The 14910-nt window shown below is 46.2% G+C and overlaps 1 protein-coding gene across 1 annotated transcript; it reads right to left on the bottom strand.

The window, feature by feature from the left end:
- Window positions 1–5671: 5671 nt before the first annotated feature.
- Window positions 5672–6463, bottom strand: LOC118091155 (noggin-like). The gene has a single exon (XM_035127821.1). It carries the CDS (start codon window positions 6461–6463, stop codon window positions 5672–5674), a length of 792 nt encoding a protein of 263 aa, XP_034983712.1.
- Window positions 6464–14910: the final 8447 nt, after the last annotated feature.

Raw genomic sequence — 14910 nt, 5'->3', positions numbered from 1 at the left:
GGGACTCACTCCTGATTAAACATTCATTGGATTGCATTATATGTGGGCCCAGCTACCACCTCCTTCCCTGTCCTGGTGCCCTCTTCTTTTTCTTTGCTGCGCCTAGTACCTGACAGATTGCCTTAGATGACATGGTTTATTCTCCGATATCATAGGATCCTGTGGCTGAGCTACACAAGCCTGGCATTTGGTACTGGTTGCAGAAACTGAGGATTTCTGCTGCTTCTTTTAAGTTCTTTAAAGCATGGTTTTTAGCCTTGGGCAAGTGAAAGGAATACCTGGCACAGTCTCAGAAGTCAGAACACGGCTCAGCAAGATTTCCAGGGGGTAGGAATACCGTTGTGAATGCCTTAAAGCGAGGTTGACGTTTGCATTCTATCTCAGCTTTCACACAATGTAAAATAGAACAGGGAAATGCTGGGAGAACAGAATTAACCACTGTGTGGCTGGACAGTTAGTCCTGTTTGTGATTGCCCATAGCTGCCAAGTTTTCCCTTTTCTCACGAGGAAGCCTATTCAGCATAATGGAAAATCCCTTAAAAAAAGGGATAACTTGGCAGCTATGGTGATTGCTACCAATGCAGTTCATGCCTAGTCTATACACACTTTTGTGTGTGTATATAGATGCAGCTCACTAGTTGACCATGGGTCAGTCACTGTTTCTCAGCGTAACGTACCTTTCAGGGTTGTTGAGATATAAATGGAGAATGGGTGGCAGCTAACAGCTTGAGGTTGAATCCTGACAAGACAGAAGTACTGTTTTGGGGGGAACGGGCGGGTGTTGGGGACTCCCTGGTCCTGAATGGGGTAACTGTGCCCCTGAAGGACTAGGTGCGCAGCCTGGGAGTCATTTTGGACTCACAGCTGTCCATGGAGGCACAGGTCAATTCTGTGTCCAGGGAGGCTGTTTACCAGCTCCATCTGGTATGCAGGCTGAGACCCTGTCTGCCCATGGACTGTCTCGCCAGAGTGGTGCGTGCTCTAGTTATCTCCTGCTTGGACTACTGCAATGTGCTCTATGTGGGGCTACCTTTGAAGGGGACCTGGAAACTGCAATTAATCCAGAATGCGGCAACTAGACTGGTGACTGGGAGCGGCTGCCACGACCATGGTAACACCGTTCTTGAGAGATCTGCATTGGCTCCCAGTACATTACCGAGCACAGTTCAAAGTGTTGGTGCTGACCTTTAAAGCCCTAAATGGCCTCGGTGCAGTATACTTGAAGGAACGTCTCCACCCCCATCATTCCGCCCGGAAACTGAGATCCAGCGCTGAGGGCCTTCTGGCAGTTCCCTCATTGCAAGAAGTGAGGTTACAGGGAACCAGGCAGAGGGCCTTCTCGGTAGTGGCACCCGCCCTGTGGAACGCCCTTCCATCAGATGTCAAGGAAATAAGCAGCTATCCCATTTTTAAAAGACATCTGAAGGCAGTCCTGTTTAGGGAAGTTTTTAATATTTAATGCTGGATTCTTTTAATACTTGATTGGGAGCCGCCCAGAGTGGCTGGGGAGACTCAACCAGATAGGTGGGGTACAAAAAATTAATTATTAATTATATTATTATTATTATTATTATTATTATTATTATTATTATTATTATTAAACACTCGATTGGGAGCTGCCCAGAGTGTCTGGAGAAAGCCAAATGGGTGGGGTATAAATAATAATAATAATAATAATAATAATAATAATAATAATAATAATAATATGGGGAGATAGCAATGAGTTTCTTTGTTCTCTCCCCTGCAGTGCATTGATGGACTAGCAAAAGATGCCATCTTTATTTAAACAGCTGCTTCAGCCTGCTCACTAGAGGGCATCCTTGTAACAATCCCAAATGAGTACCTCTTGCATAAGGGAAGAACTGTCTCAAGAGGTCGATAATATTGCATCGTAAAAACCCCATCATTTTGATGTGTTCATCATGGTGCACTACAGAATGCTAAACAAAAAACAAACAAAAAACCTCCATCAGCAATCTGGTTTTGTGATTCTTTTTTCTTAAAAATATTTTTATTAAAGTTCTCTTGGTTTACAAAGGTATGCGCAATGTCTCTTTTTTCAAGTTACATTTTCCATAGGTCAGTTTCATTTGTTGAGACATTAGGGTTACATTAAGAAGAAAAGGGGGGAGAGGTGGAGGGGGGAAGGCGAGGGGGGTGGGGTCAGGAGGCGATGTTTCTAATTCAGGAGTCCCCAAACTAAGGCCTAGGGGGGCCGCATGCGGCCCAATTGCCTTCTAAATCCAGCCCATGGATGGTCCGGGAATCAGCATGTTTTTACATGAGTAGAATGTGTCCTTTTATTTAAAATGCATCTCTGGATTATTTGTGGGGCATAGGAATGTGTTCATTTCCCCCCCAAAATATAGTCTGGCCCCCCACAAAGTCTGAGGGACAGTGGACCGGCCCCCTGCTGAAAAAGTTTGCTGACCCCTGACCTATGTGTTCTGTGCAGCTTGCCTTGAGATAGCTGCTGCTCTCAGGATCATTGGAGTGGAGAACTGCCCTGTTTACAGTGTTGAAGTAAAATTCAACGGCTTGCCTGCTCCGTGCTTTTAAAGGGAATGGGAAGCAAGTGAAATGTCAGCTTATCTTTTGCCTCAAGCAGCAAAAAGTCTTGGGCTAGCCCTGGGTGCAAAATTAGGTATGTGCACACAAAGTAGAGTATTTTTTTTTACAAGGGAACCTGTTTCAGAAATGCTACTTCGGGAAAATATAATTTGCCCTGGCAAACAGTGTCTTAGTGCTTCTAGCAAACCCCATTGCCGCTGTTCCCTTCCATTTCCTTACTGAAAACAAACAAACCATATCGTTCCCGCCATACCTGACAATCAGGTTTGCCCTTCAAGAAATTCAACCACTGTTTTTTGTGTGTGTGTTTGTGTGTGGGTTTAATCACTCAAATAAAGGTTGCTCAGCTTCCAATTATTTTGTTGGTTTCCAAAAGGATAGATGGCATTTCCCCAGTTTCTGCTTACAAATATTTTATCTCTGTCCACCTTTTCACTGCTCCCACCCCCTTATTTTTTGGCAGCCAAGTGCTGCCCTGGTCTGCAGCAAGAGGCATGCTGGGAAATTCAAAGGGCTGCAGTGTCAAAAGATTTGGCAGAGGGGAAAGATGAATAATGCAATTGGTTTCGATCAAAATGTTCATGTTTATAAAAAGGTCATGGCTAGTTTCTGATTTGTCGGCATCCATGATGTACGGCAGGTTGCTGGTCTGCAGCTGAACAACACTGGGACAAAAGGAAGATAGCTCCTAGATTACCAAGTCAGATAGCTAGTGCATCTAGCTCTGTATTATGTATATTAGTGACAAATCGTGGCTCTTTCCCATCCTTATCTGATGGTGGTGGAGATTGCTTGCAAAGGGGCCCAGGTTCAAAGCATGTTCTCTAGCACTAAACCACAGCCCTTCCCTTTAATGTAACCTGCAACATTCATATGCAGCGTCTGTCTTGCCATCCATCACAATGCACTGCCAAAAGCAACACACACACACCTTTTGTTGCTCCAGCCGCATCTTTTCTGCTATTCTGGTTCAGTCACTTTCAGGTCCATCAGTGCATCCCAGGGCTGTGATTTCCTTAATTACTAAATTCCTGTCTCATTCCTGTCGCTGATGATTCCCGCCTTAGAGATTACAAACCATCAATAGAGTTGCTCTCAAGCTGCAATTTCTCCTGTTGTAACATGGAAACAAATTGCAGCCTTGAAATTGCGAGGACAAAGGAGATCAAGATAGCAATACTTTAAAAGCATCGCTGTCCTGTTCATATTTCCAACATACCTGCTCTCCTCTAGAGTGCCTCCATTTAGAAATTTGTGCTCATTGTTTTACAATCCTGGGGCTCATTTGATTAAAAAGGCTGCCTGAACCAGGCAAGGTGAACAATAATTGTGCAAATCAGGACCTGACCTACTTTCAGACTTGCTAATGATGGTAGGCAAAAGTTGAACCCAGAACTAGCACTCTGATCCCATACATCACACCTAAATCAATACCCACAGTCATCACTTCCAGCAGACAATCCTAAGAATTTCAGTTTGGTTTGGATTCGAAGACCTTAGAGGTTTCCTAGCATCCTCCCTTCACCACCATCAATTCCTAGGGCTCTCTCAGAAGACTACTGTTCCTAGGGGTCCCTGGGAAAATTATGAATCCCAGGAAAAAAGAAACCGTTGAACAAGTTTAAGCCTGTAGTGTGGATATACTTAAATACTGAAGTACAGAAAGTATTCTGTTTTGGGAAGGTCACATTTTATCACTAAGCAGCAAATGCTAGGCTTGTCTTCTGTAATATTTCCCTGCACACATCTTTAAGAGAAGAGTTATGGGATGAAGGTACAAAATGCAGCAGAAGCGTTGCACTTGCTAAAATGTTCTAGGTCCGATCAGTACCCGGACGGGGACTGCCTGGGGTTCTATTGAAGAAAGGTAGGATACAAATTTAATAAATAAGTCTAAGGCAAGAGGTGCAAAGGGAATAGAACAGGCACCCCCAAACTGTGACCCTCCAGATGTTTTGGCCTACAACTCCCATGATCCCTAGCTAACAGGACCAGTGGTCAGGGATGATGGGAATTGTAGTCCAAAACATCTGGAGGGCCAAAGTTTGGGGATGCCTGGAATAGAAATTGGGCGTTTTTGTAACTTCGAAGTTGCCAAGTGATGTATCTCAGAGTCTAATGGGCTTCGTTGGAGGTTGCAAAATGAGTGTTGCGAGACCCATGCCCTATCTAGATTTAACTTACAAATGCAGCTGTCTTCCATCCACTTTCTTAAATCAAGGATGAGGAAGTCCTCCAAATTTTGTTGACTTCCCAGTCAGCCCCAACGAGCACGGCTATTGGTAATGGATGATGGGACTTGGCGTTCAACATCTGGAAAGCCACAGGTTCCCCATGCCTGCCACAAATACATATTAAAAACTAATGGAGAGAAAAGTAAACTGCACAGACAGCAGCCCTTCAGAATCAAAGACCTAGGTCAAAGTCAACTAGAGATATCTTTTCCCATCTTTATAGCCACCCAGCTAGATTATCATGGGGCACAATTCACTAGCATAAGTCTCATGGAAAACAGGAGGTGTAGAAAACCCACCTTACTAAATTATGTTCAAGCAAAACTGCAGCCCTATACACCCAACAACATAGCAATTTCTCTGGCCCCCAGATAAAAATTAAACGAGCCTAAGAATCCCAGACACTTGTTAAAACCATTTATTTCTCCGCAGAAATAATCAGGTTTCACCAACAGTGATGATGAGCACAATTCCTTGACTTTCCGAAGCACATTGCCTCCCAGGACGTCAATGGTGAAATGCGTTCCGTTTCTGCCGTCAGTTTGTCATTACGCCTGTCAGTCCACAAAAGATGTTGGCCATCTCTGCTTCCCACGAGATATCACTGCCTTGACTTCCTTTCCTGAAAGATGACAGCAATACCACAAAGTCTAGTTTTCTTTGCTTGCTGTAAAGATCTCGCTGAGACGCAGTCTTTAATATCTTCACTGCTTTCTGGCGTCTCTTGCTACCGTTGCCCTCTGGTTCGGAGACCCCTTGAGACTATTGGTGACCACCTGCTCTGCAGATTTCAACTCATCAGCAAACGGCAGCAAACCCCTTGAGAAATCCGTAGCTGGCAATGCGAAACCCACGTTGCCTTGTCATCAGCAGGAACACTTGCATGTAGCCACCACAGGGTAAGGGACTTGCCTCCAAGCACATTGCTGTGAGGACTTCCCCGGTCTCAGCACGTGGTCTTTCCTTGCCCAGCAGTGCCACGCTAGGAGTTTGATCTGGGTAACTTGGGCAGGCTGGCAAGTCATGCCTGGGGGCCAAGAACACCCAACGTGAGTCTGGTCGCAGTCCGTATGGCGTACCCAGCGTGGCCAGAAGATGGGCCCCATGTCCACCCAGGAAGAGATCAGGTGGCAGGTAGCACTATCCGCAAGCCACTGATGGAAGCGGTGCAGGAGGTTTTTGCTCAGGCCGAGGGAGATCCCGTCCTCAGCAGGCAGCAGCTTGGAAAGATCTAAACCCTTTGCCTGCTGCAGAAGCTTCTTCCTAAAGCGTGCTGTACGCTCGGCCAAGTCCTGGCTGAGGACACTCACTTCTTTTAGGCTCGTGTTGAGACCTCGGGGGTCCTTGAGAGACATCCAGAAGGGGTCGTAGGAAGAGCCCAGCAGTTTCATCAGCCGTGTGGCACGCAGGAGCTTGGGCTTGGGTAAATAGTGGTTGTAGTCATCCGGGGAGAGGGAGAGGCTGTAGGGCCTCGCCTGAGCACCCAGCTTGCTCCAGATGAAATGGACTTCGGGGTTGTGCTGCTCGCCGATCCTATCAGGAAGCAGGGAAGCCTCTCCGAGGGGAAAGTCTCTTTCCTGAGAGGAGGAAATTGCTCCGGTTCTCTGGCACCAGGGCTCCAGAAGCAGAAGACAGACGAACCAAGCTTTGACACCCATGCCTGCCGCAGAGCCTCCAAGACCTGTGTGCCTCTCAGCTGCAGCAAACAAAGTATGTGGGATGCAACGCTCAACTCACCCCCTTTTTAAATCAGCAGATCCTTTTGGCTAAGAACCTCCTAGCTTCCCTTTCTCCCAGTTACAGACTTTGATATCAGATTGCGCTGCTGCTCCCAGACACAAACAATTATAAAGATGGGGGGGGACCCAAAAAGTGGGCTTTTGAAATATGTTTTACCATGAGCAGAGGGCAATAATGAATAAATAGAGCGAGTGTCTATCTGGGCCTCATGCTTTTCTATGTTATGCTTATGCTATTGTCTACCTTAGGCCTCATAGAATTGGAGAGTTGGAAGGGAACCAAATGGTCATCTATCCCAGCCTCCTGCAATGCAAGGCAATCACAGCTAAAGAATCCCTGGCAGATGGCCATCCAGCCTTTGTTTAAAATCTCAAACTCAGCATCTTATTAAGAGTTCATCCTAGTTTGCCTGCACAGAGCTTACATGGAGGTTAGATTATGTCCAGTTCTTCTGGAGCATTTGTTCTGATTTGCTTGTGGGGAGATTATGTGGCTCACTATTCATCCTGCAGCCATCCTGGCTTGCTTATGTAGTCAATGATTTCTTCATCACACAGTACAATTCTCTGTCACTTCCCTAACTGCAAAACAATTTGTTTAACTGTGGGTTTGAAGCCAAGGGCATTGTTTGGGGGTGGTCCAAACCAGAGCAGCACATGTCTCTGTTTCCCACTTACAGCTTACAGCTCACATACACCACAGCTCTGGCCAACCAGGGTGGCTGGGATAGCACAATCATATCATTTGCCTTGCCTTCCATTGCAGAGGGTTGGACTACTTCTAACCCTACAATTCTATGACTTAGCTGGGGACGCGGGTGACACTATGGTCTAAACCACAGAGCCTAGGGCTTGCGGCGGTTTGAATCCCCGCAATGGGGTGAGCTCCCGTTGCTTGGTCCTTGCTCCTGCCAACCTAGCAGTTCGAAAGCATGTCAAAGTGCAAGTAGATAAATAGGTACCACTCCAGCGGAAAGGTAAATGTGTTTCCATGCGCTGCTCTGGTTTCGCCAGAAACAGCTTAGTCATGCTGGCCACATGACCCGGAAAAACTGTCTGTGGACAAACGCCGGCTCTCTCAGCCAGTAAAGCGAGATGAGCGCCGCAACCCCAGAGTCGTTCATGACTGGACTTAACAATCAGGGGTCCCCTTTATCCTTATGTCTTAGCTGTAGCTGTTGCAATCTAGTTCATTCTTTGAGATGCTAATAAGGGCACTTCAGTGGCCAGATAAAACCATTACCTTAAAGGAACTGGTTTGGCAGGTTCCACAGCTGCTTCAACTAGATTCCAACTCTTACTGGATAGAGGATCACAGGCCTGGAAGGGATCCAAGGATATCATTCAAACTGACCTCCCCACCTCTTAATAATGAAAATATAACTTATTTAACAAATTACATAAAATATATGTTACCTAATTTCACCACAGCAGATACTTAGATGAAAAACAAAGTTTTGGGCAGAAGATAAAATACAGCAGAATGGGAATAGCGCTGCGTGTGACAAATACAGGGCAGAGTGGAAAACAGCGCCTTCTTACATCCCTAGTCTGGAGTCTTAAATAGCTTGGATGAAGCTTAGAACTGAGAAGAGTTTTCTGCATCTCCGAATTTTCAACTAAAACAAGTTTCCAGTAAACATTCTCCACCATCCCAGCTCCCAGTGTGGAGAGCCAGTGTGATGTAGTGGTTAAGAGCGGTAGTCTCGTAACCTGGTGAACCAGTTTCGAGTCTCCGCTCCTCCACATGCAGCTGCTGGGTGACCTTGGGCTAGTCACACTTCTCTGAAGTCTCTCAGCCTCACTCACCTCACAGAGTGTTTGTTGTGGGAGAGGAAGGGAAAGGAGAATGTTAGCTGCTTTGAGACTCCTTCGGGTAGTGATAAAGCGGGATATCAAATCCAAACTCTTCCCAAGCATAATAAATTGCACTTCTCCAGCCCGTTCAAGAAAGCTGGATTCCATTTAAACCTCTTGTCCAGGGCCAACCAAATACATTTTGCCCCCTAAGGACACTTTCCCCTTTTCATGTACAAAAGCTGATCAGATTGACAGCAGTTGGATCATATTCTGACACTGGCAATGGGAGCATACTCCACTCTGAGGGCAGCAGGCTTGCTTACGTAGGACAAGTCAGACCACATGACACATGCAGCTGCTTCCATTCCCTGCCCTTCACCATTTGCTGCCTGAGGTGGTTGCCTCAATCTGCCTCCAGACAGGGATGGCCCCGCTCCTGTATCATCTCAATAGAGCACTTTTTTTGTGAGAAAGCAAGAAAGGAAGTCAACATGAACATTTATAAGGCCTTCCGTAAGCCTCTACTGGTATTGCCTGGCAAGCTATAATTTTTCCAGTTTCCAGCATGATGAGGAAAAAAAACATTCCTACTTTCATCCAAAATGTATTGATTTCTCCTAATCAGAAAAGCACATTGGGCAATAAACAATAGAGAGAAATCCTTCACTTGTAGCGCACACTGACAAGGCCAAATACCTCTAGATGCTCCTGTTTCCAAGGCAACAAAGCACTTACATTCAACAAGAGCTTGTGAGCACTCCCCCCCCCCCTTTCAGCTTCATCAGTCAGTAACTTGGTGTGCAACTAAAATAGATATCTGTACTGTAGCTCACACATAACAGAAACATCAACATCTTATGCTAGAACAGGCATCTCCAAACTTCGGCCCTCCAGATGTTTTGGACTACAATTCCCATCTTCCCTGACTACTGGTCCCGTTAGCTAGGGATCATGGGAGTTGTAGGCCAAAACATCTGGAGGGCCACAAGTTTGGGGATGCCTGTGCTAGAACATCCTACCTCAAACTGCTGCCTTCCAGGTGTTGATGGACTAGAACTCTCATCACCACTGGCTGTTGGACATGTTGGCTGGGGCTGGTGGAAGCTGGAATACAACATCATCTGGTGGGGGCACAGCATGAAGAAGGCTGGGTTAGAGCAACAGGAGGTCCCTTGGTCAGGGGTAAAGTATGTGGGACAGTCTGCAGCCAGCCATTGAGTGGGTGATGCCTTATGGATCCTGTCTCACAGCAGGTTTGGTTCACTTTGAGAATCTCACTTCAAAAAACTCCTTCCATGTGTCCCATTGCCCTTAGGCTGACTGGAGAGAAACATACTCTGAGTGAAAAAGGCTTTCCTCACCATCGCTATTAACAAGAGACACTGCTAACGTCCAGCCATCTCGGACTAGGTGGCGAACTAGGCCTCATCAGTTACGGCGCTTCGCTTTCTACAGATTGAACACATCAATATTCTCACTTTAAAGCTAAGGCGCTGAAATGAAATGATCAGACAGAAACATGTCCGTAGGGATTAGCAACTGTGTTTATACAGCAATCATGCATCATTTCTGGCGCCTTAAGCGGCCTATCATGAATGATCCAGAATATGAGCTCAACAACAAAATCCAAGGATGTCTGTTACATTGGCCTGGAACATTTCTTTCTGCCAGCGTCTTCCCTCCTTACCTGGGTTTAAGCCTTAGAGGCTGCAACCTCACTGGAAGCTCATGTAACTTGAGCCCAGCCACGAGAATGTCTAATTCCCCCAGTGGTCCAAGAAACCTCCACAGCAAATCACCCTTTTTAAAAAAATATCTCTTACACAGTCATACCCTTAGACCTACTCACATGATGCTTCTGTAAGTCAGCTGGCTGCGTGGCTGGGTCACACCAGCAGATAAGCTACCTGCAGCACAAGGTGAAATGGAAAAACAAATATTGTAGTAATAAAACTTATTAAGTAAATCAAGCATTGGGAAGATGTGGCTCTCCGAATATGTTTGGGCTACACAAGTCACATCATCCCTGGCCATTGGCAATGTTGGCTGGGTCTAATGACATCTGGAGGGCCACAGGCTCCCCACTCCAGAACTAAACAACGGACTTAGCTTCATTGCTACATCTGTTTCTCCACACTGCCACCACAAGTCTAACAGTGACTCTCTGCTATGTTGAGCTAAGAGGGTTTCACAATATGCAATGGAATTCACCTATCCCGTTTCTTTTAATCCCACAGAAATATTGTACATTGGATCATCTAGAATGATTCTCTCCAGTTAAAAGTTGGGAAAATATCGACGTTAAGATATCAGATAAGAGTTATTGGTAAAGGCTGGTAGTAAAGCGGGGATAAGGAATCTGTGGCTCTCTAGATCAGGCATCCCCAAACCCGGATGTTTTGGGACTACAACTCACATCATCCCTAGCTAACAGAACCAGTGGTCAGGGAAGATGGGAATAGTAGTCCCAAAATATCTGGAGGGCTGAGTTTGGGGATTCCTGCTCTAGATGTTGGGCTACAACTCCCATTATTCTTGACCATTGGCCAAACTAGCTGGGGGTGGGGTTATGAAAGAGAGGGCTTGGGGTGTTAGAAGGCAGTGGGTTCTGTTCTGACCTGTCCTCATTACAATCAGCTCCATTTCCATTCTGCTGCAGTTCGGTTTCCTCCAAATACTACATTTACCTCGTTGTCTGCCTTCATGTTATGCAGCTAACCTACATTTCAAGCAAAGGAAACAACCAAAAAGCAATTACTGTCTGTGAATTTTTTTAAAAAAACAAGAACATAGATAGTATTTGCTCGACTGATTTCTGCTCCTGGCCGCAGATGAATAAGGTCAGGAAACACATTCCAGGGTCAATCCAAGTAGCCAAGTCTAAAGTCCAGCAGTCAGGATACAGTCCAGAGTCAAACCCAAAGCACAGTCCCATAGAGTTCCAAGAGCATCCAAGTCAAGGCCCACCAGCATGGGCAGTTGAGCACACAGCCCCTCAGCTCTGCTTCCCTTTTGTACTTTGCCTGCTGTTTGCAGCATCTGGGCTTGATGAGACATGGTACCCTCACCTGCTCCAAGCTTCCTCCAGCTGAGGAATCACACATCTCCTCCCAGAGCTAGCAAGCCCCACCTGGTCAGCTCAGGAGCTGGGCTGTGGGTCCTTGCCTGCCACGCCCCCCCCTGGAGCACCCCTCCTGCTGCTCCCTATGCCTCAGAGCCCACTGTGTTCATGAAAACAAAGGCCCCTCTGGCTCTGGTAATGGGTCCTGCTGTTCCCCCATCTCCTCACTATGCTCTGTCACCCTGTGAGTTCTTCTTTCTCTATCCTCTGCTTCCCCAGTGTGTCCCAGTCCTTCCTGGGATTTTCTACATCCACCCCGGTGTCCTGCCAGTTCGTGACAGCAGTAAATAGATATCTGATATCATTCTGATGCAGGGACCCAGGTGGCGCTGTGGGTTAAACCACAGAGTCTAGGGCTTGCTGATCAGAAGGTCGGCGGTTCGAATCCCTGCAACGGGGTGAGCTCCTGTTGCTCGGTCCCAGCTCCTGCCCACCTAGCAGGTCGAAAGCACATCAAAGTGCAAGTAGATAAATAGGTACCGCTCCGGCGGGAAGGTAAACAGCATTTCTGTGCGCTGCTCTGGTTCACCAGAAGCAGCTTTGTCATGCTGGCCACATGACCCGGAAGCTGTCTGCGGACAAATGCCAGCTCCCTCGGCCAGTAAAGCGAGATGAGCGCCACAACCCCAGAGTCAGACACGACTGGACCTGATGGTCAGGGGCCCTTTACCTTTACCTTTATCATTCTGATGCAGTATGGTAGGTTTTTTATATCCTTAACTTTACAGTGATAAGGGAAAAACTGCCCCTGATCCTTCTTTGGGGACAATTTGTTTTAGTGTCGTCGTCCCCGTCCCCCCAATAGAGAGTTGATATGTTGCTATTTGTATGACACTATATTGCTTAATATGGGATGTGGGTGGCGCTGCGTGTTAAACCACAGAGCCTAGGCCTTGCCGATCAGAAGGTCAGCGGTTCGAATCCCTGCGACGGGGTGAGCTCCCGTTGTTCGGTCCCTCCCTGCTCCTGCCAACCTAGCAGTTCGAAAGCACATCAAAGTGCAAGTAGATAAATAGGTACTGCTCCGGAGGGAAGGTAAACGGCGTTTCCGTGTGCTGCTCTGGTTCGCCAGAAGTGGATTTGTCATGCTGGCACATGACCTGGAAGCTGTACGCTGGCTCCCTCGGCCAATAATGCAAGATGAGCGCCACAACCCCAGAGTTAGTCACGACTGGACCTAATGGTCAGGGGTCCCTTTACCTTTATATTGCTTAATGCTGCTCTATTTTTGTAGACCAGATGCTTGCTGGCTGGCAAGGAATTAGCAATTATCTTTGTGGATATTTGGAAGGTTTGAGAGTGAGGCTTGTATGTGAAGCATTGCTAAGGGTGTGTTTGGGAGAAGTTAGGGGGCAGGGGTATGGGCATGGCTGCTACTTCACTTGTTTTGTTTACTTGTTAATGAGTCTGCTACTTTCACAAGCTCCATTCATTCTGCACTTGCTAACAAATCAATCTTTTAGTGTGACAGCTCCTACACTATGGAACTCCCTGCCTATTGACATCAGGCAAGTGCCTTCACCAAACAGTACTATTTTCAGCACCTACTAAAAATATATATTTAAGCACACTTACCCAGACATGTAAGTACTTCAATCTGAAATTTTAAGCCTATTCAGGGGCGTACCCAGGATCAAAACTAGGGGGGGGGCAAGCCATGGTCGTTCAGGGGCGGGGCCAAGGCATGGGAGGGGAGGGGCCACAAGTGGGGATGTGGGCGGGGCTACAGGGCCAGCGGGCTTGATGACTCTGCGGTGGCTGCAGCCGCTAAATGAACCCCCTAAACTCTCTCACACAAAATTCCCCTGCTCTGAAGACACCGCTCCCATCCATTTACGGCCTAACCACCCCCCTGAAAAACCCCTTTGGGCCCCACATTCCCTCCTCCAGGTCCCCCCGAAGCCTTTCTTTTTTTTTTTTAACATACTTTTTATTAATTTTACAAAATACAAAAAAACAAAAAAACGGTACATACTTAAACCCCTTTTCCACCTCCTTCCTACCCACCCACATGGGTCCTCCCCTGCCACAGAAGTATCCCATGTTTGTGAACAGTCAGAAATGGTCCATTTTATGCTTGGATTTCTGTCCTCCTCCCCCTCCCCTGACCCCAAAGCCCCCCCCTGCCACCAGGGAGCTCCAGCAAACCAGGGCAGTACGCAGGAGGACATCCATCCAACCATCTATTGTTATACCAAAAAAAGAGAAAAATAGAAATAGGAAAAAAAGGGGAAAAAGAAAGGGCGAAGAAAAAAAAGAAAAAGAAAAAAACAATACAAAACAGAAAAATTTTTCTTGCATTCATAATTGAAAAACCATATTTTATGGGCTTCCCCTCCCCCCCTTCCCCGGTTTTCATCCCTTTTTTATCATCTGCAACAGTTTCTTACTTTATAAAAATACACCTTTGTATCTTATACAACTTATAAATCAATTGTTAACATTTTCATCTAATATTCAAATCACTGTAAATTCAAACTCCCATTTTCTCTTCCCGTGCCTAATTTTTTTTTTTCTCCCTCTATAAGCCTCCATATTTTCACATTTTCCAAAATCCATTCACTTTTAAAACTATAACTATTCTCAATTTAACCTTACATCCCCGATTACCGGCTCCACCCCCCCCAATCCAGCAAATTCCAAAATCAGCAGACCAGTTATAAACCTGTTAATCCATCCTTATAATCACAACATCACTTTCCCTTCACCCCACCCCCTGTTTACAGTCTCTTGCCATCCAGGTCACCATACAGGACCCCTGAATTTCTTCTCTTCTCTGCATATTTTTTCCTTCTTCCCTGTGGGCGTTCTGGAGTTCCAATAATACCAATCGTGCCCCCCTCAAAGGCAGGGCACTCCATCCAACTTTTTGTAGAGTAGAGTCATCATTTTTTTCATGGTGTGTTTCATTTTGTGTTGAATCATCACAGTCCTCATCTTCATCTTTTCCTTCCCCATCATTGTCATTCTCACATTGCTCTTTTTCAGTGTCAAAAGCTTCATCTCCTAGAAAATCATATTCCGCCATCACCTCCTGAAATTTCTGCTGTAACTCCTGTCGTCGTGTCTCCTCTTGACATAACTCTATTCTTGTTTCCCACATTAAGGTCAAAACAGACCGCTGGAACTCAGGGGAACACTTTTTTGTTGACATATTTCAGTCCTGCCAAGGTCAAAACTTATCACGTGGGGTGGAATATGATCACAGTTTATTTTCTCGACTCCATTTTAACAAGCTGGCTGCATTCTTCAAGTCTTGTTAACAATAAAGTTCGAACTCACATTTCACAAGCACTTAAGCCAAAAAAGAAATTCCACAAAGTCCAGAAATACAAAGTGAAGTAAAAATTGACTTATAAATCCTGATCAACTCACTGGATTGCCTGGGCTGCCGGCTCCCGAGGGAAAGAAAGGTTTTTCTTAGGCTTTACCTCATTGCTGCAGG

Source organism: Zootoca vivipara, chromosome 9 (assembly GCF_965207765.1).
Source record: "Zootoca vivipara chromosome 9, rZooViv2.hap1.1, whole genome shotgun sequence".
NCBI lineage: Eukaryota > Metazoa > Chordata > Lepidosauria > Squamata > Lacertidae > Zootoca > Zootoca vivipara.
Note: the sequence above shows the minus strand (reverse complement) of the source record. Positions and strands in the feature narration are given on the sequence as shown.